The 27,453-nt window shown below is 50.5% G+C and overlaps 4 protein-coding genes across 4 annotated transcripts in view; 3 read left to right on the top strand and 1 right to left on the bottom strand.

The window, feature by feature from the left end:
• The window catches only part of LOC136196261 (teneurin-3-like), a 10,401-nt gene extending 9,635 nt beyond the window's left edge, over nucleotides 1-766 (top strand). The window contains exons 27-28 of the mRNA XM_065985786.1: nucleotides 547-679; nucleotides 739-766. Coding sequence (XP_065841858.1) covers nucleotides 547-679; nucleotides 739-766 — 161 coding nt within the window. The remainder of the gene's footprint in view (nucleotides 1-546; nucleotides 680-738) is intronic.
• LOC136196409 (uncharacterized) lies at nucleotides 1-2,380 on the top strand. Its single transcript, XM_065985949.1, has 7 exons — nucleotides 1-49; nucleotides 206-497; nucleotides 547-762; nucleotides 822-1,216; nucleotides 1,265-1,558; nucleotides 1,622-1,767; nucleotides 1,820-2,380. The coding sequence occupies exons 4-7, from the start codon at nucleotides 1,020-1,022 to the stop codon at nucleotides 2,284-2,286; spliced, it is 1,104 nt and encodes a 367-aa protein (XP_065842021.1). The 5' UTR covers nucleotides 1-49; nucleotides 206-497; nucleotides 547-762; nucleotides 822-1,019; the 3' UTR covers nucleotides 2,287-2,380.
• Nucleotides 2,381-2,645: 265 nt separating this feature from the next.
• LOC136196139 (serine-rich adhesin for platelets-like) lies at nucleotides 2,646-17,616 on the bottom strand. The gene is made up of 4 exons (XM_065985634.1): nucleotides 14,427-17,616; nucleotides 9,835-14,368; nucleotides 9,622-9,780; nucleotides 2,646-9,559 (listed from the first exon to the last, which is right to left on the bottom strand). The coding sequence occupies exons 1-4, from the start codon at nucleotides 17,205-17,207 to the stop codon at nucleotides 2,742-2,744; spliced, it is 14,292 nt and encodes a 4,763-aa protein (XP_065841706.1). The 5' UTR covers nucleotides 17,208-17,616; the 3' UTR covers nucleotides 2,646-2,741.
• LOC136196140 (teneurin-3-like) lies at nucleotides 16,968-27,321 on the top strand. Its single transcript, XM_065985635.1, has 28 exons — nucleotides 16,968-17,281; nucleotides 17,370-17,620; nucleotides 17,722-17,793; nucleotides 17,947-18,649; nucleotides 18,701-18,930; nucleotides 18,986-19,081; nucleotides 19,129-19,224; nucleotides 19,274-19,378; nucleotides 19,440-19,532; nucleotides 19,600-19,692; nucleotides 19,750-19,857; nucleotides 19,913-19,954; nucleotides 20,009-20,210; nucleotides 20,265-20,529; nucleotides 20,586-20,741; nucleotides 20,800-21,168; nucleotides 21,223-21,450; nucleotides 21,522-21,816; nucleotides 21,866-22,152; nucleotides 22,206-22,281; nucleotides 22,333-22,459; nucleotides 22,516-22,676; nucleotides 22,723-22,871; nucleotides 22,929-24,398; nucleotides 24,542-24,621; nucleotides 24,682-24,825; nucleotides 24,899-24,983; nucleotides 25,047-27,321. The coding sequence occupies exons 2-28, from the start codon at nucleotides 17,404-17,406 to the stop codon at nucleotides 27,177-27,179; spliced, it is 8,082 nt and encodes a 2,693-aa protein (XP_065841707.1). The 5' UTR covers nucleotides 16,968-17,281; nucleotides 17,370-17,403; the 3' UTR covers nucleotides 27,180-27,321.
• Nucleotides 27,322-27,453: the final 132 nt, after the last annotated feature.

Raw genomic sequence — 27,453 nt, forward strand, 5'->3', positions numbered from 1 at the left:
GAATACATTGCCTTACGTTTGGCTTCCCTTGAAACACAATAACCTACTAGTAGGCTTCATCTTCTGACGCGCGCACTCGCGAAAACGGGCTGCCTGCATGGGCTGCCTGTGTAGCGGCTGCCTATGCGAAACCCCAGCGCGAGACAGCGCGAGACCAGATTCGATACGCCGTTTCAAATCCCACTTTTGCAACTGTTTGTTTTAGATGGTCTCTTGTCCAACAATACGAACAGAACCAACCGTGGCATTTCTAGAAAGCGAAGATGGCTTTCGATTGTCTTGTTCTGCTTCCGAGGAAGATGTGTCGTACAAGTGGTTGTTTCGACCTACTGGGGCGCAATGTCCATACGTTCAGGCACCACTCGCCGTAGTTGACACGAGAAGCGAATTGATAGTCACGGGAGATTCAACCGAAACCGACGGATATTACTTCTGTGTAATGAAGAACTCTACTTCAGGGGATGTAGCTATATCACAACTGCTCTCGGTTCATTCTGGTACTGTGCACAAATTTTACGTGTTTTTGTTTTATTAATTGAAATTTAGGTTATGCTCCTGCATACCCCATCATGGACAGAGAAGTTCCTGATGTTGGTCCTTTTGCTGAACCAAAATCTCTTTCGAATTCTGCGAACAGTCTGTTCCAGGGAGCGCGAATTCTCTTGCTCATGAGTCACAGGCAAAAAAGGAAAGTTAATATTCTTCTTTTATGTGTGTTTTTGATTGTTTTGACTATAGGCCAAAAAAGAAATCACTCGACAGGTGATGAACTTTTATTGCTCAAATTCAAGAAGCTTTGTATTAAGTTAATTGTTTTGTAGACCTGTTCTGCAACTGATGCTGCGAGATATTTTAGGGAGACAATACTGCGTGAAGAAGACAGTCGATTGGATGCTCAGATTTTCTGCAAGCTCTTCCAGAAGATCAGCGCTAGAGAGTGCCCCGAGGAAGATCAGTTGGTTTTCGAAGAGGCCGTGCACCAGTTCAGAGCCGGTCTTTCAGCAAAGGTTCCTTCAGGCATGCTAGCTAAATGTCTTCGTGGCGTCTTGCCTGAGTTTGAAGTCAATGAGCAAAATTATATCAATCGAAAAAGCGGGCGGGAAAACAAGATTGGCATTGCGGTTGTCCTCAGAAATAAGGGCGATATTATTGTTCTCTTGGTTGAAAAGAAAAGCGATACAGATCCAGAGCACTCTGGATTGGTCCAACTACACAGGTGAGAAGGCGCTGCGTCTTGTATACTCGCGAGAATCTGCTTTACTAGGAAGTTTGAAATACTCTGGGAAGAACACTTGGTGTTGGCTAATGTGATGTGCGGAAGTTTCCCCTGTCTTGCTCTTGAAGTGAATCCTTACAGAGCCGTTTTGCATGGCTTTGTGATGCACAACCGACGTGTTCTGCACTCTAAGCTTGCAGTCATGACAGCAGAAGCGGAGGATGATGGTATTCTCGCGTTTCTGCGACTCCTTCGCGGAGGAGTTTTAGCACTTGAGAAACAATGGAGGGATTGCTATTACAATATGCCACTTATTTTAGTGCCTCAGTTCATTCCTGACAGGTTTGAATGGAAATGCGGTTCTAAAATTGGCTTACCTGATAATCCATTGTAACTGTACTGTAGCTTTACTCTAGGAGATGGGGATGGCAAAGAAACCTATGGAAGCTTAAAATATATTCGTCTTTTCAATAAGTCAGCGTCAGGCGTTGCCTTCCAGTGCAAAATGTCGACGCACGCGGAACAAAAATTCGCCATCAAATTTGTTTTTGGTTAGCTATGTTTTCATTACATTCTGTGGAGTATACTGACTTCTTCTTCCAGGGCACGATGGCAAGTATGGTGAAGATGTTCACAAGGCGCTCGCCTCAGCCCACTTTGCCCCGCGATTCCTTTTCAAAGGTAAAGTGCCTTTTGCTAAGTTCCGTCCAACATGGTACGTCGTGATGGAAGCAATCCCGTGGAGAACTCTCCAGAGCTGTCTGGAAACAGGTGTTGCGCTTCCAGGAGAGGCTATCATCGCTAACCTCCAGCGCGTCATCAACGTTCTTCATAAAAATGGTCTCGTTCACGGAGACTTACGTCCGTGCAACATTCTTGTCAACGGCGAAGGAGACGTCAAGATCGTTGATTTCGATTGGTCTGCAAAGTCGTTGGAACGATGCTATCCAGAGAATCTGAATGGAAATATAATATGGCCCACTCTGCCAGGAGCGGAGCTAATCGAGCGTCACGACCAGTTCTTCTTTGCTTCCATTAAAACTCAAATTAGAGACAAACAGCGCGTGTAACATAGCGGACAGTTTGGGTAGCTTGGTGTTTTTGGGTCCCTGTGCTTGTTGTTTGTCTTGCGTATGGTAATATATATGGTCTTTCGTGTTGTGACGCGTGTTGTGGCTGTGATGCACTGTCGGTTGGTCGCAAATTCGAACAGAGCGCAATCTATGATCAGGCAGCAATTGGCTAAACAGTGAAATAATTTTTCGGTGACTCTTGCATGTGTTTTGGGCCCTAAATCGTATGTTTATCATAAGAAGGATCAACAATTCAGTACACGTGCAATCATGACTGATGCTTCCCGGATAATAGAGCCGTAATCCGGGCGACCAGAAAAGAGCACATGGCAGCGAAGTAGCGAATGCGACCGAAGGAGCGTTTCAGCGGCTATTTTCTACAGTAAAACAAAGCGTAGACAGAGTAGGATTCACTAATAGAAAGAAAAAGTCTAACTGCTTATTGTTCTAGCCTAATTTCGCTTCAGAACCACCGACGTCGACTTGTATGCTAGTACGAGCACCATGCCACCTCCTCCCTCTACCGTTACGGCATCAAAGGTTCCCACAGCCACGCCAGAACCGAAAGTCAAAACAGGGGGACCTTCTTCTCCCGAAAGCAAAGCGTCCGTCGCGTTCCACACGACGTGCACAGTGCCAGCAAGCGAAACACTCTTCGCTCGCGTACAATCGAGCAGCGAGCTCACAAACCGACCGTCGCTTTCGATTACGGTCACCGTAAGAGTTCCTTCAGAAGTCTGACTGAAAGACGAATCGCCGTCCAGTGCGAGTGGACGAACGCCGAAAGATTGCACGGTGCCCGCGTTGACGAAAGTGCTCGAGATTGCACCGAAACCAATGATCAGTCCTTGATTCGTAAACGTCCTCCACCTGTCAATCGTCTTTCGCTTGTGAATCGTCAACGTTGCGTCGTCCAACGAAATAGTCCCCATATTTTGAAAATCGACCGAAATTGTCATCGCCGACTTAACGACGGACAGGAGTCCTTTGTTGGTCACGTGACCATCACCATAAAGATACAACGTCTTGTTGACGTCGACGGCGACGACGTTCATTGTGCTATTCGCATCGATGAGCAGCGATCCCGCGACCTTCGGCGAGCCGGCTTTCCATTCGACGACTCCCCGATTGATCAGCGCCAAATCGCTATCGATCTGCTTCGTACCCGCGCCGTCGATTAGGAGAAGACCTTCGTTGACGAAAAAGTCTTCTTTGCATTCTAGTGGCGTCAGTACGCGGCTCGATTGAGGACTGTACGCTGTGCAAGCGCCTGATGATGAGGAGGAGAGAACGCCCGTCGTCCACGTGCACGTTCTCGTGGAGAAAAGCGGGCCGTCGACGGCGACGTCCGACGTCACCGTCCAATCGACGTTGACGCGACCGCCGACGCGAAGATTGGCGATCGTCGCGAGTCGACCGGGACCGTCGAGCGTCGAACCGTCGACCAGCCACGGCGACGACGTCAAGTCCATTCGTCCCGTTTCGATTTGAAGACGTTTGTAGTTGCGAAAGTTCGTCGCCAATTGGCACGTTGCGTTCGCGTTCAGTCGACATGCGACGAGGCCGAGATTTTCGACGATGCCGGCGCCAACGATTCCTCCCACGCCGACGATTGTTACTCTTCCCGTCTTTTCGTTTCGCAATCGACCGTTCGACGACACGTCGATTGGCTCCTTGAGGAGTATATCGCCGAAGTTTTGCACTTGGTTAGCTATGCTAAACGATTGGATGTACTGCGAAAATTCCGTCGTCATGCGACCGGTTTCCGCTATAACTACGATTCCCGAACCCGTTAGTGATCCGCTTACGAGCGACAGGTCACTCGTCACGTTGGCCATCCCGTCGACTTGCATCGTGCCGCCATTGATTGTTAACGTGGCAACGAACGTCGCGCCGACGGCGTTGCGAGGGATTTCGATTCTGCCGCCCCTCGACACCGTCAGCGGCAGAACGATCGGACTCGGCGACGTCAATCGGAGAACGCCGCCCCAAACAATTTCCATCGACCCTCGTCCGACGATGATATCGGGTCGACATTGGAACGTGTTGCTGCCGACGAGAAGTCGCGCTCCTTCAGCGACGTACACGCGACCGCCTGTACCGTTGCACCGACCGCCGCGATTCAGTTGTAACTGGCCGACGTTGACGGACACTTGACCGCCCGTGTTCACGAGTTCAGCGTTCAAGTTGAATACTTCGAGTGAACCGCTCGTTTCGACGACGACGAGTCCGTAGTTGAGAAGAGTCGACGTGCCGCCGATGCGTCCGAACGCGAGGGTCGTCGTGCCGTGACGACTGTTGACGAAACGGGCGTCCTGTTCAAGAGATAGACCCGATGAGGATGACGACGAGACGACCGCTTGCTTGTGGCTAATGAGATCGGTTCGCCGAACGATGCACGTCCCACTTAGCGATGCAACTGCCAGAGCGTCCGTTACGTTGATGAAAAAGTGTCGTCCGGACGTCGACGTTTCGGCGTCGATTGTGCCGCGACTGAAAACGAATTGACGGACGGTGAGAAGCGCACGCGACTTTGGACGACCGCCTTTGATCGTGGACGATGACGACATGAGAAGTTCGTCGATTTGAAATCGTTGGGGAACGACGACCGTTCCGCCCGCTAGCGTCGCTTTTTGAATTCGAGTTGACGCGTTGAAGCGAACCAGGCCGCGAGCGACGCGTAGATGAGAGAATGGGCGCAAGGCGACCCCATCGTCTACGACGACTTCTCCGCCCGAGACGTCTAGCTGCGAAAACGTGACGTTTGACGAATTAGCGTAGATGCCGAGACGACCCGACGTCACGTAAACAACGCTATCGACTTTGCAGCGTACGACGGAACTATCATCGAAAATGTGATCACTGCCGCTGAATTGGACTGAAGCCTCTGGTTCGAGCTCTAAACCGCCGCCTTTGCTATGCGAAGAGCGATGCAGAAGCTGCAATTGGCCGCTCTTGACGGTGATCCATCCGTCCTCGTTGCCAAATTCCGGATGGAATAACGCTTTGCCGTCGCCGACGTCGACGACGAAAGTACCGTTGTTTACGAACCGACCGTTCGTACTGTACACCGTCGTTCCAGCCGAATCTATAACGAAAGTGCCGTCGTTGACGAGCGTCGCCCTTAGCAATGTCAAGTAGTTAATCGTTTCGGTCAACGTAGCTCGTCCCTTGAACGCGACCGCACCGTCTTGTATCTTCTTTGAAGTCGTTGACGTTAGTCGAGCGAGACGACGCACGACGAACCACGGCGACGACGCTCCGCCGCGACCGTAAATCGTTCCGGACAGCCAGTGGAGCTCGTCAACGTCGACGAAACCGTCGTCGCTTGTTTGAAAGGCGTCGCTTTTTTCCATGTAGAGACGCGGCGTTCGAAGTCGCGACTTGAGTCTAACAGTTCCGGACGTCATTTTCATTTCCGTTCGGACAAGAAGTCCCATAGGCGTATCGACCCGGAATGTGCCAGAACTCACAGACAACGAATTAAAAGTCGGTTCCTGCGTCTCTGTTTCGAGGTTAACCGCGGAGGTCGATAGAACGGTCGAATCGGCGAGAAATAACTTGGACGTCGGAGCAAAAGTCGTCGATCCGCCGAGCTCAACAACGGTACCGGGCGCTGCTTCAAAGATTCCGCGGTGAATGTTTGTATCAGACAGTCTCAAGGTTCCCTTCTCAACGCTCAGACGACCGTTGTTCGTCAACTCGACGTTGAGCACGACGACGGCGAGTTCTCCTCCGCAACGCAGCTCGCCGTCGACTACCATCTCGTTGCCACGTCCACCGCTAAACGTTCGCGATGTGGGAACGCTCGCATTGGCGTGGGGTGCGATTTCTATTATAGCAGCGCTGTACAAGTCGAAGTCGCCGCTCCCACCGAAAACGGCCGTATTGGCTACGATGAGATGGACGCCGCTGAGCAAGTGAGAGTAGCTGCGAACCTGTAAGTGATCGACGACCGTGATCGTCCGCCGTCCCATCACTCTGGAGCTCACTGTCCATATGAACGTCGTCACTCGAATGTCAATATCGCCCGTCATCGTCGCTCTATACAACTCCAATACCCCAATCGTCAGCAGACTTCCTCTCGTAGAGGTAGCTGTGAATGTTCCCCACCTCTGAACGACGTTGTCGATGCGACTGTTTTGATCGACTGTAAGAAAGAGCTGCGACGACGACGACCGAGTGACCTCAACCCGAGTTAAGTTCACATAAGTAGACGATATACGCAGCGTTCCTCCGGATACGCGAACAGTTCCGAAAAAGCCTCTCGACGTGGAGAGGTCTGAAAAGACGGTCAGCGCTCCTCGTTCCGCTTCAATCGTGCCGCGTCCGCTGATCGTTGACGTGTTGGCCAACTCAAACGATGTCTGGACGGCACTGATAAATGTTCCGGACGCCAGAGGTATTCGTATGCTACCCCTGCTCCAACCTATTTCTGAGCTGTACAGGCGAAATGTTCCTCGGACATTCAGTTCGTTGAGGTTCTCGAAGCGGGTATTGAGTTGAACGACGTAGCCGTGATGAATGGTCGTGCGACCGCGGTTGATAACCGCTCCAGATCCGCGCCACGAATAAATGAACGGCAAATTGTACACGTCTGCGTTTCCTTCAATGACGAAACGACCCGAAACGTAGAGACTGTATCGAGTATCGAAAGTGGCAGCTCCTTGAACGATGACAGAGCCGCTGCCTACGTATCTGTCCTTTGAACCTCCTACAGCTTGGAGGGTCGAGTTCCTTGGCAGCGTTATTGTCGTGCTTGCACTGTCCATCAGCAACCTTCCCGAAGTCCACACCAGTGATTTGTCTATTGTGCAGTTTTGAACGCATTTGAGGGTTCCGTATTGTTTAAAGTGCACGACTCCGAGCGAGAGTGACGACGGACTGACGTCAAGAGTAACATATGCGTTTAATTCAATTTCTAATCGACTAATAAGAACAGCTTCATTGCCGGTGATTTCAAGCGAACTGGACGACGACCAAGACGGAGAGATAACGCTGTCAGCGTGGGACCAGATTTTTCCTCGCCACGTGTGCCGCCCTCCCAGATCGAGGCGAGAGCCGTCTAAGATCTCGATCGTTCCAGTAGACTCGGATCCTGCTGTAATCCAAGCTCTGCCATCGAAGCTACAGTTACCGTTGTTGATGAAATGAATATCGACGTGGTGTCCGGTACTTGACGTCATTGATTCCTTAAGAGTCCGAAAAACGAGCGTTCCGTTATTAACGATCTGCCCTGTGCGTCTTCCAAAGTCGGATAGAAAAGGCTTGCTTACGGTCGTCACTGCTACCTGCGCCGCTTTCGGTACGACAATTTTTGCTCCGTTTACGAAATTCTTCGAATTTGTGCCGTGGAGAAACACTTCGTTTCCTAGCGCGATATCGACGGATGAGACGTAAATGTTGTCAATATAGAAGTACTCGTTCACTCGCAGCGTCGGCTGACCCGATAATGCCAATAATTGGCGCCCTTGAGATCCGAATCCGGATCCGAACCAAAGAATGTCGACGTCGTGAGTTTTGTCTGAAAGAAGAATAAGCGAGGCCGTATCGTGGACACGAAGATAACTCGCAAAGAGTTTGCCTACGGCTCTCAGAGATGCAACATAGCCGACGCTCACGTAGCCAAAGTGAATATTGCTATGCGTTATGACGCTGCAGGTAAAACCTGTGGACGCAGCTGTTAGCGACTTGACGCGTCCTGTTGTGTTCAAGGTCAGTTCTCCTCTGCTGATGGAGATGCTGTTTATGGGAGTAGTCAATGCGCCGTTGATGACAGCTTCGGAGGAGGAATCATCCATCAGGAGCGCACCGTTTACGGTTAAACGCGACTTCGAGTCAAAAACGTTCGATTCGCGCAAGTAAAGCGTCGAAGACGAGCGAATCAAGCATTCGTTGCTGTTGGTAATGCCCCCGTTCAGAATGACTTGGCCGGAAAATGTGAGGAGTCCCTCATTAACTAGAGGAACGTCGCTTTGGAATCTCAATACGGATGCGACGTCTAAATACGAGCCGGATGCCAGTATGAATCGCGACGCTCCTTTCGTGCTAATAGTCACGTAACCATATCTGGCGCCGCCGGAGTCGATCATTGAACCGCCGTAAGATACGAAATCGATTGACGCCAGTCTCTTCTTTTCCGTTATTAGGGATGGCGACGGTTGCAAAAGAACGACGCCTAGTACATTCAAGCGCGAAGTGGCAGTCGCACTCGCAATATTTCCATTAGTCCAGTGCATTAGATCTGTCACGTTGACGCTGCCGTTCACGGAAACCGAACCGTCTGTTAAAGTGAGTTTTTTGAACGTCCTTGGGGTTGATAGAGTAAGTGTACCCGAATTCTTGATTTCAGGTACATCAAGCTGCGCTCCGCTCTCAACTGTTACGCTCCTCGTAAACGATAATTCACCAAAGCCCGAAACCTTCGCATTCGAACCAAACACCGCTTTTCTCACTGTAAGAGAGCCGCCTTCGCGTAGTTCTACACTGCCGTTGACTGCAGCCGACGTGAGCTGCAAATTCGTATTACGTTCAACGATGATCAGGCCAGTATTGTTCAATTGGGATGAAATGGAAAGAGAAAGTATTCTCGACGCTATGCGAATTGTGCCCTCGTTAATAATTTGCGATTTCGTTTGTCCGAAGTGATCGTCGGCGTACGACGACAGAGAAGCGTTCGATAGCACGTGAAAGATCTTTTTCGAGGGAAAGTTGACCGTTCCTTGGGAGTGATACGCCCTGCCGTGCAAACGAACTTCAGCGTTGAGAGTTTTCGCTGTTGCACCTTCGAGAACGAACGATCCGTAAACGTTCAATTGCCCACTGCCGGTAAGCGAAGGCCCGGCCCAAAGAATCGTTCCGTATATGACGGCTTCGCCTGTCCATGTGAGGGAATCATGCACAGTCACAACGGCACCTTCAAACACTGTCAAATCTACGGTTGTCACGTCATGACTAATGCTGAGTTCCGGCTGCTGATTTTCCTTTGATATTCCACCAACGGTCAACGAGTTGACCGTTACAGTGCCTGTAGTCCAAACTACAAGTCGTCTAGGAATGCTGATGAAAACGTGGCTGTTTGCACTAGGAACGCGTCCCTCGCTCCACGACTGTCTGTCCGTCCACCATCCGTTACCTCTACTTCTCCAATATACGCCTTTTCCGGGACAGGCGTCCGTCGTTTTGAGACACGAGTCGGCTGATGCACACCAATTGCATTGAGTGTGATTTTTGCAAGACCTTTCCACTTGGAAAGCGTTGCATTCAGATGCTACAGTCGGCAAGAAAAGAAATCATAAGAAAAAGTTCGCCAAAGCGCGTGTGTTTGCTAACCGGACGAGCACTGAGCGGCACTCAAAGCCCACGCTTGACAAGAAATTCCTGGACTTTTATCATACAAAGTCTTCGCCATACAAGTGCCGCCGTCGGCGAACCATACGCACTTACTGTCGCCCAGGCAATCGACGCAATTGGCGTAAGAGCAAACACCATCTGCGGAATGAAGACGCTCTATTAAACCCATGGGAAGAAAACCTCAAGTTATACCTGCAATCGATAGCTTTGAGTCTGAAAGACCCGACGCAATTTCGGTTTCGCCATTGAAACTGAGCCCGCCGACCCCCGGAAAGGCCAACGCACCTCCCGTCCATCGAGCGAAACCGTTGACGGCTACTGTTTCAGAGCATTCAAGCGTCCCATCGCTCAAATCTAAAACGTTCATGGATAGTGGAGTAGAAAGTTTAAGTGTTCCGCCGGAGACGTTCACGCGCTCAACGCAGGCCGGACTTCTTATCTCCATACTACCCGACTGAACAAGTATATCGTTGAGAATAGCCGACGTGTAACTCCACAGAACTGCAGATCTGACGACGACCGTTCCCTGTACGTTGATTGTTGATGCGGCACTGCTGTGGTGCGTATAAGCCCAGTAGATGAGACTGCTACCGCGATCGACGATCAAAGCGCCTCTGTCATCACTGACGCCACTTAGTTGGAGATCACCCGACTTTACTTCGACCGTACCGGAATTGCTGAAGTAAATTTTTAGGACAGCGATCTTTCGCGAAACCATTTCAATGCGCAATCGGCCTTTGTTCACCAGCTGGCCTTCACTCGCCAATGCCGGTCTGTTTCCGTTTATTTGAACGTACGTTGACTGGAATGTGGCCGTGGCCGACGAAGCAATTATTAACCGCGACTGCGACATCAGGTTCAAACTACCGAAGTGGAACGTCGCCGCTGTTAGTACAGTCATTTCGCAGTTGACGAGATATTTTAATGTGTCCGTCAGAATTTCTAAATTGGAGACAACGACTGCGGCAGACTGTTCAGAATGCAATCCAAATGTTCCACTGCGGAATACTAGCGTGTCGACGTGCGACGAACTGCCTTCGACGAATGACTTTCCGTCGACTGTGAGCCGAAGAATGCGAAGTGTCGGCTGGAGGCGGAGTCTGGATGACTGTTCTAGCGACAGAGAAGTGATTGTCGCATTGTTGTGACCGAAAAGCGACAGGGAGGCCCTGGTCATTCGGACGTTCGTGAGAAGAGCAGGGCGGTTAGTGTTATTGGTAATCAGCTCTACTTCTCCATTGGCAATGTAAAGTTCACACGTATCACAGAACTCTTCTGCGCTGATTCGGCTCTTGCTGGAACTTATTATCTTGAGCTGTGACTCTTTGCCTACAATGTAAAAGGATCCCTTTGACTCCAAGTCTACTTGTTCAAGCGTCAAAATGTTCATCCGTGCTTTTGCCCGAATTTCGCCGTTGTTTAAAATCGGAAGACTTACCGCCACTTTTGTCGACAGTCCCACCACTTCAATGATTCCATCATTGATAAACGTCGAAGGAAAATTACGCGAATACTCCTCAGAGAATGAAACGTAGCGTCGAAGAGTAAGATTGCTTCCGGGACAAACTCTGAGTGTCGCACCCTCGGCAAGAAGCACAATTGTGTTATAATACATTCCCTCAATTGCTGAATTGCCATAAAGGGACAAGGACGAACTTCGTATCGTCGGCGATTTTTCCAAATTACTCTTTCCCAACGAACTTACGCTGACTTTAACAAAGCTGCCGCCGAACATCGTTAGCTCGTTCCTGATGGCCACATTTGTGCGTTCTGTCTCTCCACCTTGGAGCGTTCCATCGGATATCGTCAGCTCTTCGCAGGAAAAATTTCCTGCGATCTTGACTGTTGACTGCGATTGAATTGACAAAGCTTTAATGTCAAACATTTCGGTTCCGATTTCATCAATTTCAAGCGTTCCACCACCGGTAGTGGACAAGGCGCCTTCTCCTCTCACTGAGCAGGACAAGTAGGCTGTCCCTGCTAATTGCAGCTCAGCCTCACGCGCTACAATCATAGATCCGTTTATGGGACACAGGAGATTGCCAGTGACCGATGCTTTTGAATCGTTGCTAATGAAAAGCTGACCGAAGTTAGACAACGACGAAATCTTTAGAAAATTGAGCGGACTCGCAGCCACTGTGCTGATAAACATTATTCCTCTGTTGACTATTTTCCCGTTTCCTTCTATGGAGGAGTCGACGGATTGAGAGACGTTGAACACAACTCCAGGTGCAATCTCCAGAACGGAAAGGCCAGAAAGTTCTAACTTGCTTCCCACTATTCCCTTCCAGTCGCCACGCTTTTTGACAACGAGTCGTTTGCCGCTCACGACGTAGGAACCGGACGGATTCAAGTTACTCGCTATACTGATAGTATCTACACTGAATGGAAATCGGTCAACGCCGTCTCCCCAGCCGGAAACAGTTCCGCCGTAATAGAGAAACTCGCCCAGAACGTCCACCCGATCCTTAGCGGCGAATTCGCCGGAAACCATGTACAGCTGATCGCTGACTATCACGGGCGCGTACGACTCGATTTTTCCGCCGTAAATTTTGATCTTTCGAACGTGAACGACGTCAGAGTGAAACGGAACGACGAGAATACCGTCGAATATTTCTATCGATGAGAGAGACGTCGAGGGTGAGAGATCGAGATTGAGAGTGCCTCCCGACACGATGACGTGACTGACGTCGAATGTGCGCGACGACACGGTTCCCGAGCCCGAAGTCGATAGCCGACCTAGTCCAGAAATTGCCGAATCAGGATAAGTTCGAAAGTTTCCCGTTAACTTCAACTCGGCGCCGTAAGGAACTTCGATTCGTCCCGTAGGCATCGTTACGTCGCGCGTCGTCACCGTGCCGGACTCGACGACGACGAGACCTTCATTGCGAAGCGGCGTCTGCAGCGAAAAGGTGTCCGCAATTTTGACCGCGCCGTAATTAACGAAAAGACTTGAGCCGTCTAGCTCCTCGGCCAAAGCGCCCTGATCCCCCAAAAGCGCAGTCGCGTTTTGACTGATCACAAATCTCGCGTTAGGACCCAGTTTAATAGACCCGCCTACGTAAGCATCGTTGGACGCGACAACGGTTGTTCCAGAATCGACGACGAAATCGTTGAATGCTTTCAACGCTACAAACGATCTCACGACGACGTCTCCTGGCCCAGAAACTTTTCCTCCGTACCACACGCCGTCGTCTATGATCGTGTCACTCTGCGTCGCCGTTGATACGATTCCGTTCGTTACATTGGCATATGTGATGTTTGTTTTTCCGCCTAAGTTTGCGGTACCTAACTGTAGCAGAAGTGCGTCGATTTTCAACGCCGATCCCGACGAGCTGGAGACAACGCTCGAGGTGCTCGATAAGAGTAGTTCCCGTAGATAAATGACCGACATTGGGGGCGGGGAAAGAACAACGTTTCCTGACGTGACTCTTAGGGACGATATTTCAACGTCACCACTTTCAATAGTCAGTTGACCCGACTCGACTCCCACCGCACCGGCGCCCCGCAAACTGGCCGTCTTCTTGAAGACGTGATTTCCGGAGAGAATTGTCAGTGAGCTGTTGCTGCTCGCTACTTCGACGACTCCCCACGATACTAGAGAATTCGTCAAGACAAGGCCGCCAGCACCTAGCGCTTTTATCGTGCCACGATTTGTCATTTCTACATTCAGGTTGAGAAAACCAATAAGTTGAGTTAGAGGAGAATGCTCAATGTAGCCGTAGTTTGTTACCGAGGCACCCGAACTTGCGCTAATAGCCATGCGGCTAGACTCAATAAATATCTTCGCCTCCGAATTGACGGTCATTGTTGCTCCTTGTTGTAGCGCCAGAGAACCCGCCCATCTACTCACGCCGGAGATGTGAAGTTGTCGAGAGATTACGACTTTGCGGGTGTCTTGGACGAGGTCAAACGAATCGCTGACGTCAAGCCTGCTTATTGCACTGCCAGATATAGAGCCTTTCTTCCACAAGACTTTACGTGCGGTAATATCTCCTGTTCCACTAATAGTTCCGTCGATCATGGTCAAGTTTTGAACAGTCAGAAGACCGTCGACCTGCAGATGAGAGACCGTAGATAATATGGTTACTTGTCTAATTGTCAGTGGGTTCTTCTTCTGCAAACGAAGTGTCAGTCTACTTTGTCCGCTCAGCAAGAGACTCTCTGTGACTAAGTTCTCTTCAATTGAGTGGATAACAATGTGCGAGTTAAACTGGAGATTTCCTCGCAGAGTAAGAACGTCTATTGTCAAGAAGCCGCTGTTCAAGTCCAGCGTGCTAGTATTGCTGGAAAACACTGTGCAGTCCGAAGAAATTACATGTCTGTTTGAACTACTACTCGCTATCCTTAGAATGCTGTTTTCTTCGAGTGAAAGAGAGCCGGAGTGAAACCGGCTGTGTCCGAGCAGACGAAGACTGCCAAAGTCTTGGATCGCAAAATTGCCGTAGTTCTCGAGAACTCCACCCACAGAGAGCACTCGGCTGCTTTCGATTGTCAAATTTCCTTTGTTGACGATCGACGAAAGCCCTCCGCTTTGCGTCACGGACGACGTTGTGTCGACAGAGAAGTGAGCACCAGATGAAACTGTGATCGAGGAACCGTCATGTTGCTCAATGTTTCCGTATCCACGCCACGTTCCTTCATCTGCGATCACGAGATTGACGTACTGCATTCTTTTGATGCTGGCGCCAGCAATTCTCAACCGTCCTGCAACGTCCAAACTCGCCTACGGCAAAACAATCGTTAAATTTGTCGACAGCTAGATTAATTGTAACGCTCATTACCTGACCGAAGACGCTTCCCTTAATCCACCCGCTGATCCACTGAAGTTGATCGGTAACAATTCCGCCGTTAGAGGCCGTAAACTGCCCGCTACCGGACACAGTCAATTCTTCGACGTGAACGCTTCGTTCGGATACGAAAGAACTCGTGCCACTGACAGTAACTCGATGAATGAAAACTGGTTCGGTTTCGTCATTGTCTGCTATTTCCAGTGTTCCACCAGAGACATCAATCAAAGTCAAATTGCCGTTAGTGCGGATCGTCGATGATCCGGTCGTAACGCGAATTGTTTCCACATTGACGTTATACAGCTGAATTCCGGAGGAAGTGTATGATAGGAGAAGCTCTCCGTTTCCAGATATCCGAGACGATTCAGACATGACGAGAGACGATTGGAGTGAAAGAGAACTGTTCAGACCAACGACGATGTTGCCAACTGACGTCGACGCTCCTTTCAGGAAGAGGTCGCTGTTTAGCAGAGTCATCGATCCGTACACGTGGAGAGACGGGACAATTACGAAATTTTCCGCCATAACGTTTACGTCACCGCGAACGATAAACGCCGAGGACAAGACGGAAGTGGAAAAGGTCACGTCGCCTATGACGTTTGCCTTTGCCCCCGCTGCAACTTCGAGGATGGCCGCATCGGTGAATGCAACGTTCATGCCGTATCCCTGCACTCGAGCGAGGTTCCGTACGACGAGATGGACGGATTCTAGCGTTTTTCTGTTTTGGGTGTAGACGTGCAGCGTGTCCGCTGTGACCTGGCCACCGCTCACCGTGCCACCAGTCCAACTGAATTCTTTCTCTATGGTCATAGCTTCTCCTTTCAGCGTTCCTGACGTCATTTGTATGCTTTCAGCGGTCGCCGTGCCGCTTACAATGACCTCGCCCCCGAAGACGTTTATTGATTGAACAATTACCGACAAGTCAGAATGAAGCGTGCAAACGCCCCATCGTACCGTGAGCTCTGTCAGTGTAAGTAAACTGCTATCACTGGAAGCAAGGTCAACAGTAGATCCATCGCTTTCTAGTCGTTGCACAAGGACGTTGTAAAGCTGAGCTTGCGATTCTGAAAAATAGAGCGTTCCGTTGCCTACTATGCGACTCATCCGATTCCCTCGCACCGAACCGGTATAAAATGTCAATGTGTTTTCCCTGGCGATCTCGAAACTGCCTTCAGAGCTGACAGCGACGACGCGTAGCTTCAAACTTGATGCGACTTCCGACTGGAGAACGACTCGGCCGTAATTGTTAAACTCGCCCACGGATATGAGTGTCTCTCCCGTGTAATGCGTTGCAGTCTGCACGCGCCCCCAATTGTCTAATACAGAGTGGCCTGTCGCTCCGCCTATCCAGCAGCCGACAGCGGCAAACGTCACGACGCCGCTCTGAGTAATAGTGAGACGCGTGTTGCCACCAAGCATTAGATATGACCGCTTGCGAAAGACAGCCGCACCGTTGAAAATTGCCGTCGAGACGTAAAGAAAGACGCGCATTTCACCGGCGTCCGATTGAGAAATCTCAACGGAGCCGCTTACTCGAATCGTTCCCGGCCCGCTGACCGTGCCGGCATCCCACAGCCAGCGATCAGTCACAACAACGGAAGACGACGCTATCATCTCGCCGTAGTTCGACTTCACCGGCGAACTCATGAAAAGGGATTTTGTCTTGACGTCGACTGACGTCGATATCACTCCGTCTCCATTTATAGAGAGGACGTCTGTTAGTAAAGACGTTGCGCTCGAATCCGTGTTCTCGAGATTAACCGTTCCTTTCGTCACTTCGATGCTATTGATGGTTGTTACCGTGCCGCTGGCGGAGAAATTCAGGGACAAAATGCCGCCGTTGCCGAGAACTCTGCCGATGGATAAAGATCTTGCCGCTACCGATGACGTACCGGATGCAGTCTCCAACGTGCCGTCAATACGAATCGCAGCTTCGGGAAAATATACGTGAGATTCCGACATCAAAGTCAGACGCGAATAACGATCAACGTAAATTTTTCCAACATTCGTCGACGATTGAAGACGAAGACGAGCGCGCGATACGACGTCGACGTTTCCGTCGTTGATCAAATGCGTCGCCACGTGGCAGCCGTCGCCGGACGACTCTCGACACTCGATTGTGCCTTCGTTTCGCACGAACGTGCCGCCGCTTCCGGTCACTATCGACGCGCTCGTCATCGTTGCCGTCGCTCCCGTCGAGACGACAATCGAGGCGCCGTTTTCGAGTTGAACGTTCGTTTCTCCGTACTGAGTACTGGGAAGGACGCTGAGCTGAGCGCTGACTGTCATTTCGGAGTTGCTGAGAACTGGTTGACTGCTCACGGTGCGCATTGCGATGACCTTGCGAACGAAGATCGTTCTTTTACCACCGATACCCGTGAGACGTCCGCCCAAATCGACGTCGCCGGCAATGTCGACGTCGCTCTGAACGCGAAGGTCGCCGTTATAGGAAATTTGGAGCTGGCCTCCGATTGTACAAGGTCCGGCGACCGTCAAACGGCGACGAATTTCTAACGCTATGCCGAAATTCTCCGCGCCGTCGACCACGCGAAGACTTGCTACGGCTACGTCTGCCGAACTGACGACGATCGTGTAGTTGCCGGGATCAGCGATGACGACGTCATCCGCCGCTGCTGGAACGCGCCCGAGACTCCATTTTCGTGCATTGTGCCAAGTGCTCTCAGCCGTACCGTCGGCTATCCACTCGATCGTGGAAGCACGCAGAACGATTACTCGAACTATCAAGAGCAGGCAAAAAGCGAGCTGTCGGCGCATCGCCACTGTAATGCAGTATTGAGCGGCGTTGATCAGTTTTGTCTGGGTTCTGGCGATCGCACGTCCGCTGTTTGGTACGTACGTGACGGGATGCGGTTGGATCTTTCGTGACGAGATGCGGTTGGATCTGACGGGATGCGGTTGGATCTTTCACGTCATTAGGCGGTCGATCGATCTCTCTCGAGTCTACGCGGCGATGGCGATGGAAATGAGCGTTCGCCAGCCCGAAAATCTTACGTCTGACGCGCCGAAGGACGTACCGCTATTTGCCGGAACAACGTACGACAGCGTAGAAGGCATGGGGCGCAAGGACGACGAGAAATGGACGGGCAGTAGGAAGTGGAAAATTGTCGCGGCCGTGGCGTTTGTCGTCGCTATTGGACTTCTCGTCGCTGTCATCATACTCGTAGCTAGTAAGCGAGACTGCCTACGCCCACCGCCTCACGCGCGTTGCGAGGCGATGCAGCGTCACGGAAATTCTTTCTTTATCGCCCTGTGCCTTTCTCTCACTCAGAGAATTCGTCTGTTCAAGGAGTGCCTCCTACGACGCCCACTCCGACAGCGAGCGAAAGCTCTACAAGCCCTGGTTTGGAAACAAAAGATGAGCCCCTCCGTAATCGTCTGCGGAAGCGTGATAGACACTAGACTAATCCGTAGCGGCGAACGTTTCCCTCCAGAGGATTCGTGGGGGTCCATTTGTTCTTTGAGCCTTCAGAAGTACTGTAATGATGGCTTTTAGAGTCAAGCGATGCCACACCTGGCCGCCCGACCGCTTTCACAACAGCTTCGTCCAAACTGCCAACGAAATCCACTGCGGAGAGTCCAGATACAACGGCCGTGCATGGAACTGAGCCAACGACATACACCCCCACGGAGAGTCCAGACACAACACACGGAACCGATCCTTCGTCTATGCCTGGAACCACGCCCACAACGACGACGCACACCCCCACTACGGAGAGTCAAACCACGCACGAAACCGAACCTTCGACTATGCCCACAACGGCTTCGTTCAAATTGCCAACGACATACACCCCCACTGCGGAAAGTCCAACCACGCACGAACCTTCGACTATGCCTGGACCCACAACGGCTTCGTTCAAATTGCCAACGACATACATCCCCACTACGGAGAGTCCAACCACGCACGGAACCGAACCGTCGACTATGCCTAGTGCTAGTATTCAGGCAACTACGGAATATCCCCTGACAGCCACCACCTCTCCGGTGATACTAAACGTAACTGCAAACGGTCAATCCTTCAACGTTTCCGCTGATCCGCTCGTCATGACGTTGATGGAAACCCGGCTTTCTCAAAGAGTCTCAATGATGATGGAAATTCGCGTGAATTCGGATGGTGAAGTGGATTTGGCTGTGTACGGTCGACAAAACTCTCCTCCGACTCACACTCGCTACGACTTCACCCGACCTCTTGCCTCGAAGTGGGAATTACAAAATCGAACGTGCCTCTAAATTTGTTTCTTTTTTTTTAGTCGCAGGAGACGGAGAGCAGTTCGAACGTTTCAATTCTCTGAAGTCGTTTCCTCCGGGTTGTGGTATATTTCTCTATTCAACGGAGGTCGAAACACTGTTGAAACGGCCCTGCGACTCATAACGTCTCCGCCGCCTGTGCCCTGTCCCGCAGATTGTTCTGGCAATGGCGTCTGTTTCAATGGGACTTGCATCTGTGTTCCGCCGTGGCACGAAGCCGATTGTTCAAAATGTGGCGTATAATGTTCGCGAAATTTCGTGTCATTTATTTTGTGTTTTTCTCTTAGTTGGCTGTGCTTCGTCTGGCTGTGGTGGTAACGGAAAGTGTAAGAACGGTGTATGTGTTTGTGACGAAGGATGGAAAGGAGCTGACTGCAGCAAAAGTAGATTCGTATTAGTATTGGGCTTCTTACTACAGTTAGCTTTCTAGTTGACTGCATACCGCCTGATTGCAGTGGCCACGGCCAATGTTTCGACGGCACCTGCCAGTGTGATGGTCAGTGGAAGGGCTCCGCTTGCGAAACAGGCAAGAGTTGCTTCAGCGACTGGATGCCTTCACAACGATAATTGCCTAGAAAGGAAATTTTGCCTTTATAACTGCTCCAATCGCGGAGTCTGCAACGACGACGTAGGACTTTGCTTGTGCGACGCAATGTTCACGGGAGTTGGCTGTAGCGTCGGTACGATGCTTTTGCATTTGCAAGCGTTATAATTCTATATACCAAATTGTTCACGTTTTAGCTCTATGCGTTGACGATTGCAATGGAAACGGAAACTGCGTAAACGGAACTTGCAGTTGCGATGTGCAGTGGAATGGACTCGCTTGCGACACGCGTGAGTGTTTGAACACGCTCGGTTTTAAAAAGCTCTTCGTTGTCACTTCGCTCATTTTTTTGTGTAGTCAAGTGCGCTGTAGAATGTGACTTGCACGGCGTGTGCGATAACGGAACGTGCATTTGCAACAAAGGATGGAAGGGCGAAAATTGTCAGACAGGTCAGTGGTCCGTCGCCCTCTGCATCTAATTGACTTACGCGTCGTTTGTTTGTCTAGACGCTTGTCCAAACAACTGCCATCAGAATGGTTCTTGCGCAAGGAACGGCGATGGAGAGTGGCATTGTGCCTGCGTCCCAGGTTTCCGAGGCGACAGTTGCAATATAGGTCACTGTTTCCTTTTTGACGTCCTTCAGCATAACGTACGTGCACCTCTATTTAGGCATTGAAAGAATTTGCGATGACGGGTTTGACAATGATGCCGGTTTGCCTCGTTCGACTTGAAATACATCGCCTATACTCACGACAACGTCTTTAGATTTACTCACTGATTGCAACGATCCCGACTGCTGCAACTCGTCGGCGTGCACTAATGACGAGGCATGCATGGCAGCGCCGGATCCCGTTCAGTTGGTAGCCAACGAAACGTTCAATACGTCCGTTTCGTTCTACCAAACCATTCAATTTCTGTTTGATTCCGGTCTGCAATGGAACGTAGACCTTTCTCAGATCGACGAAGCGTACGTTTGCGTTCACCGTCCATTTATCCCTGGCGTAACTAGATAATCTTCAAGGCGAGTGGGCGTCGTCAAAGGAAGAGTGACGACTCGTGACACGACTCCGTTGACTGGAGTCACTGTCGCCGTGCTGAATGAGCCAGGTTACGGTCAAACATTGACGCGATTCGACGGCTCGTACGACATTGCCGTAAACGGCGGCGGCTCCCTTACGGTGACGTTCAATAAGAACGACTTCATCGGCTCTCAGAGATCAGTTGCAGTGCCAGTCAACGATTACGTGAGAGCCGACGACGTCGCTCTCATTCCTCTCGACAAGAAGGTCGCATTCTTTTGTCGTCGTTTCTATTATCGTTTTGAATGGTACGTTGTTTATAGGCAACGGAGATTGATTTAGGGAGTGGAGGCGACGACGTCAAAGTAGCGGCTGGTAGTCGCGTTGAGGACGAGTCAGGATCTCGACAGGGTGTACTCATGTTTCCTCCCAACACCCAGGCGACGATTGTGCCTACTAATGGAACGGCAGACAATACGGTGACATCACGTTACTGCACTCACCGTCGTTTTTTGCTTTTATTTGTTTTATTTCTAGACCGTAGAAAAGCCCGTAATTCGAGTCACGGAATACACGGTCGGCAGTGGGGGACGCGACGCTATGCCAGCCGAGTTGCCGCCCTATACCGGCTACACATACGCTGTGGAAATGAGTTTGGATCAGGCGTCGGTGAACGGATCGACGGAGGTTGTCTTCAATCAGACGCTCGCCTACTACGTGGAAAATTATCTTGGATTTCCGGTTGGAAGTGCCGTGCCTGTCGGCTACTACAACCGAACGCTGGGCGAATGGGTGGCCTCTGAGAATGGACGCGTCGTCATGGTCCTCAACGTTACTACCTCGGTGAACGGAAATCCGATTGCCGTATTGGATGTTAGCGGGAACGGAGCACCAGCAACGTCAAAGGCAAGGAGCTATAGACATTGGGTGCTAGAAGCCGATCGAAACTTTTCTTTTTAGGAACTAGAAACGCTCGGAGTTCTCGAAAAGGAGTTGCTGGAACTTGGATTGCGATACGCCGCCAATCAAAGTCTTTGGCGCGTTCCAATTCGTCATTTTACGCCGTGGGATTGCAATTGGCCGTACGGACCACCGAGAGATGGTTGTTCGCCGTATCAGTGCTCTCCAAGAGATCCTATCAAGAATCCGGGTCCACCGAAAGATCCCAAGGATCCTTGTCAGTCGAAGGTACGTGGAGTGTAGCTGACCGTCAGAAAATTCTTGTAATTTTTTCATTTGGCATTTTAATGCGTTTGTAGGGTTCAATTATCATTCCGCAAACGCAAGCGCTCGGAGAGGAGCTAAGCATTACCGGAACGTCTATGAGTCTCTTTTACTTCAGTGACCGAGTTCTCGGCTACAAGCCTATTCTCACCGTACCTCTGACAGCTTCCTCCATACCGGCCTCGCTCAAAACCGTACATCTCCGCGTTGTAGTTAGAGGAAAGACGTTTGAGAAGATGTTTCCACCGTCGCCCAATCTGCAGTATCAGTTTGTGTGGGATAGGAAAGACAGCTACGGACGTACTGTTGTTGGTCAAGTGACGGCATTTAGTAATTCGACTTTTTCTCGTCGCTCTTTGTCGTTATTTCCTTTCTCTAGTTAGCATTGGCTACGAGTATGGATTGGTGTATTACCCGGTGCCGTCGGATTTTCGATCAAGTTTCAATCGCCTTTCACAAGCAACCATATCGAGGCCAGTTAGTCGTCGAAGCGAGACAGCGGTCTTTTGGGAAAAGCGTTCCTCCATTATTGGCAACGCGTTTGGACCCGTCGAAGTTGCTGGCTTGGGTGGCTGGTCTATCAGCGCTCATCACGCGTATGATCCCGCATCAGGCGTTCTGCATAGGGGAGACGGCAAAAGAACGCAGTTCAGGGACAGATCGCAGGTTTGAGACAGAGTGTACGTTTTGTTTTATATTTTGATGCATGCGTCGTTCAGGTTATTGAAACACGGGCGGGAAACGGCGCTAAGAGACCAACGGATTGTCTTCAATGTCGTTCTTCATCTCTTCCCGGTAAAGATCTTTCGTTAGTGCGTATTTTTGTTTCACTTGTTTTCTAATCAGCAACATCTTCCTTGCATTCGCCCGTTTGCATTGCTGTTGGTGCTGACGGCAGTATGTTCATCGGCGACTACGAGTTGATTCGAAGAGTTCATCCCGGCGGAAACATGACGACAGTCGTTGATTTCAGGTTGACATTGACTCATGTAGAGGCAGGCATACAATTACTCGTTTTATGTCTTTCAGTGCTTCGCCGCCCGATTTCTCGTATTACATTGCAATTAGTCCTGTGGACGGCGACCTGTTCATTTCTTACGCAAAAACAAGGCAAGTCTATAGAGTGAAGGCGTCGCTGCTGTCGCCAGGCCGCTCTCCCATTACCTTGGACGATATTGGCAAAATTCCAGGTGCAGTCTTTCTTGCAATGCATGTAGTCTATTAACTTGCAAAAAGGTGCCACTGTGTTTGCTGGAACTGGAGAAAAATGTCACGGGTGGGACGAGAGTTGTGGCGATGACGGCCTCGCTGTCAACGCTCGTCTCTCAACTCCGAAAGGAATTTCTGTGGGATCTCGAAGCGACGTCTACTTTGCCGATGGAAAGGCGAGCAACTTTTCGATCTCTTGTACTAAACTGAATATAGACTATTCGTTTCTGCAGGTGATACGTCAGGTAGGGGTCGACGGCGTCATAAGCACGTTTGCCGGCTCTCGCGTACCGCGCGGCTGCTCGCCACCCGGTTGCACGATGAACGAAATTGGAAACGACGACGTTGAACTTGACGGTGCCTACTTTGACTGGCCAACGGACGTTGTAGTGCAACGCGACGACGAGTCCGTCTACTTTGTCGACGGCAACGTCGTCTACCACGTCGCTCGCGATGGCCGAGTGCGACTCGTTGCCGGCCGCGCTCCGCACGTTACGCCCGAGTTAGATTTAGATGACAACGACGGCGGAAGCAACAATCAATTCGCTTCTCGTCGCGCTACGTCGATTGACTTTAACAGGCTTCAGGGATTGGCCGTTTGGCGTGATGGTTCGGTGTACTTTACCGAGACAAACGATCGTCGCATCAATCGCGTTTTGCTACTTGATCAGGACGGCTTCGTTAATCTCATTGCCGGCGTTGATTCTGATTGCGACTGCCGATCGTGCTCGTGCTTTTCCGGCGACGACCAGGCATCGATTTTATCGAAGCTCTCTTTTCCGTCGGCTGTCGCTTTGTCACCCGACGGCGGTCGACTATACGTCGCTGATCAGGGTAATGTTCGTGTTAGGATGGCGCGCATTTCGCTTCCTACGGCATCGACAGGCGGTCACTACGTCATTCCGTCGGACGACGGTCAATTCGCATTTGTGTTTGACTTTACGGGTCGGCACATATCGACGGCGCTTGCCTCGTCGGGCGAAGTTATACAGACATTTGACTACGAGGACTTTGACACGTCGCGGGGCCGGCAAGGACTGTTGACGGCAATTCGCGACGCTTACAATAACTCGCTTATTGTTCGCCGCGCGTCGGACGGTCACGCTCTTGCACTCGAGTCGAGCTACGGCTATCGGACGACGCTTGAAATGAATAGCGACGGTTATCTGAGTCGAACCGTTGATTCTACTGGAACGGCTGTTCGCTTCTCGTATCAGGACTCCGATGGGTTGCTGGCATCAACTACAGACCCGCGAAATTTGGTGCACGCTTACCAATACGATGCATATGGTCGGCTGATTCGAGACAGGCAGCCGGACGGCGGTATGACGTTTGCATCGGCTGTGAAAATGGAGGCCAACGACAATCTAGTCGAAGTTCAATCGGAAACGGGACGCGGATACAGCGTTGAATTGACCAACGTTGGATCGGAGGCGCGGCAGATTGTTACCGAGTCAAGTGGAGCGAGGACTGTTTCCAAAGACTTGAGAGATGGATCGCAGTTTGTTTCGTACGAGGACGGCTCGAATACCGTTATAGAGACAGTGTCTCATCCGATATGGGGTCAACAGTTACCTGTTGTGTCTAAGATGACTTCAAGTCTTCCGTCTGGCCTTACTAAAGAGATAGTGTCAAGACGCTATGCAGATTTAGCGACGAAGAACGATCCACTCTCCGTGACCAGATTTGGTCATACAATGTCGGTAAGATTAAAGCGTTCACGCGTAAGGCTAGAATAGCAATTCTGCTATGTTGATTAATTAGTCCCCTTATTTGATTCAGTTATTTTTTTACGACTTTGAGGCTTCTTTTTGACCCCAAAAGAACCCATTTTGTTTTTATAAAGGTTTCAGGGTCTGATCTCGTTCAAGTTGAGTACGTTAGATCAACGAAGACAAGAACTGTCAAGTATCTAAATGCTAACATGTGAGTTGTTCTGACAGTTAGGTCACGGGCTCTTTGGTGGTAAAGGCTGTTATTTCGTAGAGAAAGAAAATCAGTGTATAACAGATTCGATCAAGTAGTTGAGTTCGTGACGACAGCTACTGGTCTTTTTCCGACGAAGACGGCGTACAACCAGAACGGTCTCGTCAGCTCCCAGAGCCAGGGAAACTCCACGCGGGAGTTCAAATACATATCCTTTCTTTTGTACATGCTGCGTAAGTTTAATTCTTAATCTACTGCCTTTCCTTAACGGTATTTTATACGACCTGAATGGTAGAATCGTCGAGATGGTGCTAGAGGGAAGTATAGTGGCTACCTTTCTCTACAAACAGGGACAGGAAAAGGTAAAGTGTACCGGATTTGCAGAGATGCAGTTGTGATCAGGTAACTGTGCCTTAATTTATTAGCCGAGTACTATGAGACTAGCAAGCGGGAGAAACTACACCTTCACCTACGACTCTTTTAATGAATTGGAAACAATAACGATGCCTAGCGGATCGGTCCATCGCCTAATATCGACCGTTGCACTTGGCGAAACGACAGCAGCGTACGCTGCTCCTAATCAGAACTCATCGTACGCTAATGTTTACGACATTGACGGCGACCTAATTCTCGAACGCTATCCAAGCGGCAAGCGAGTCGTCCAACAGCGAATGGACGTCGGCGGTCGAATAGCAGAGTCGTCTTTTGACAATTTCGTCGTCGACTACTCGTACAACGACAGAACAGACCGAGTGTCGACGATCCATCGTCATCGCTCCGGACAACTTGGAGCAGTGTTAATCCAGTCGGGCGAAATAGACGATTCGGACGAAATTCTTCAACCTCTCGTCGCTTCCGGAACGGCTACGATATCGTTTCAGTACGACGGTCGCTTGGTGACTCGTCAATCGGTCAACATGGCGAGCGACGATGGCGACGACCTTTCCGCTTCGTTTGCGTACACGTACGATTCTTCGGTTCGCTTGTCGTCGCGAACGCTGACGATAGACGATGGCAAACAGTCGACACTCGCCTACCAATACGACAGAGCAAATAGAATTACTCGTTTTGGCAACATCGTCGTTGATTACAGCCAACCGGGCGTGCAATCGCTCACCGATTCTCGTTTTCGGTACAAAACTACATTTGACGGTCATGGGAAAATAAAGGAGCGTACCGTGACAGTGAACGGGAAGTCGGTCTACAGCATGAAACTTGAATACGGCAAACATCTTCGTATTCGTTCGAAGTCGCTGTCGTTTGGCGTCGGTGACTCAACGACGTACGAGTACAACTACGACGTTGACGGGCAATTGGTCGGCGTTGTAAAAGACGGTACGACCACGGAGCGTTATCTCTATGACGCTAACGGAAATAGAATTTCATGGACAGCTAATGAAGCGTCTTATTCTGCAACGTACAACGATGTTGATCAGCTTACCGGTTTCAGCGGCAAAAATCATTATGACGTCGACGAGGACGGATTTTTGACGCGTAAGCGGGACTTGAGCTACAGTTACAGTTCGCAAGGAGAACTGACGTCGATCGTCGATCTTCTAACGGGGGGAGCGATTGGATTGTACGTCTACGACGGGCTCAATCGACGCGTTGTCTCGACTTCGAAGACAACAGGCCGCGTTACGAAGTACCTGTACGGCGATATGTCAAATCAACATCGCGTTACGCACGTTGTCACGGCAACGAAAGAGCTAATTTCATTGCACTACGATTTGACCGGTCATCTGATCGCCTTTGATCGTGACGCTCAGCGATACTACGTCGCCGCCGATCAGGTAGGCACGCCGTGGGCGGTGATTGACTCGTCAGGAGCGATCGTCAAACGGCTGTGTTATACGGCATACGGCGTCGTTCTAAGCGACACGAATTCGGCAGTTGACTCTTTGCTTGGCTTTGCCGGCGGGTTGAAGGATTCGGTTGCCGATCTCGTTCACTTTGCCTATCGGGATTACGACGCTGAGACAGGTCGATGGACGGCCCGCGATCCCAGTCTGTTCACAGCGAATCAGCCGAATTTGTATCAGTACGTTTTCAACGATCCTGTCAATTTTCTCGATCCCCTCGGCCTCTTTTGCATTGGCGGATCATTCTATTTCATAGTTGGCGGCGGTGCGGAGATCTGCTATGAGAACGGTCGGGCGTCAATTTGCGTCGAGAAAGGGTACGGTATCGGTTGGGACGTCGGCTTTGACGCGCAAAAGAAACCGTCGCGTTCCAAGTTGAGTGTTTTCGGGGAAGCGGGTGCGAGCAAAGGATGGCTGTACGGCAGCGCGGGTGCGAAAATTGGCGGCGAATACGAGCTGACCAAGCCACCGCCGTGCGAGGGTCGAGGCAGCTGGGGCGTTTCTGCGGGTGTAGCCGCTGGGTATCCTACTCCAATTGGTCTCGTTGGCGTTGGTGTTCAAGGATCTTACGGAAGTTCGGGTAGTAGTTGGAGCGTTGTCGGAGGGGCTTCGGGAGGAGGAAAAACAATTCCGGGTAAAATTGGGTTTGGAGCGCAGGGGAAAGTTGGACTTCGTGGCTGCGTCGGATCCAAATGATGGCTTTTAGTTCTTTTGAGTATGCGTGATGTTAGGTTTGATTTCAATTTTTTCTTTGTTCTTTTTTCTTTTATCTGTTGTCGCTGTACTCTGCGTCATGTTGTGTAATAGAATAAAACCAAAATTGGGGTTTCGAATAGAAGCCGCGGCTTCAATTCGATTGAGGCGTGAATATGTGGGAAGTTTTCTTTTTCCTTGAAGAAAAGGACCTCCAAATGAGTAAGTACGTAAGCCTTCTATTAGTTGATTATCTATCGTCGGGAGACACGTCTTT

Source organism: Oscarella lobularis, chromosome 15 (assembly GCF_947507565.1).
Source record: "Oscarella lobularis chromosome 15, ooOscLobu1.1, whole genome shotgun sequence".
In the NCBI taxonomy this organism is placed as follows: Eukaryota; Metazoa; Porifera; class Homoscleromorpha; order Homosclerophorida; family Oscarellidae; genus Oscarella; species Oscarella lobularis.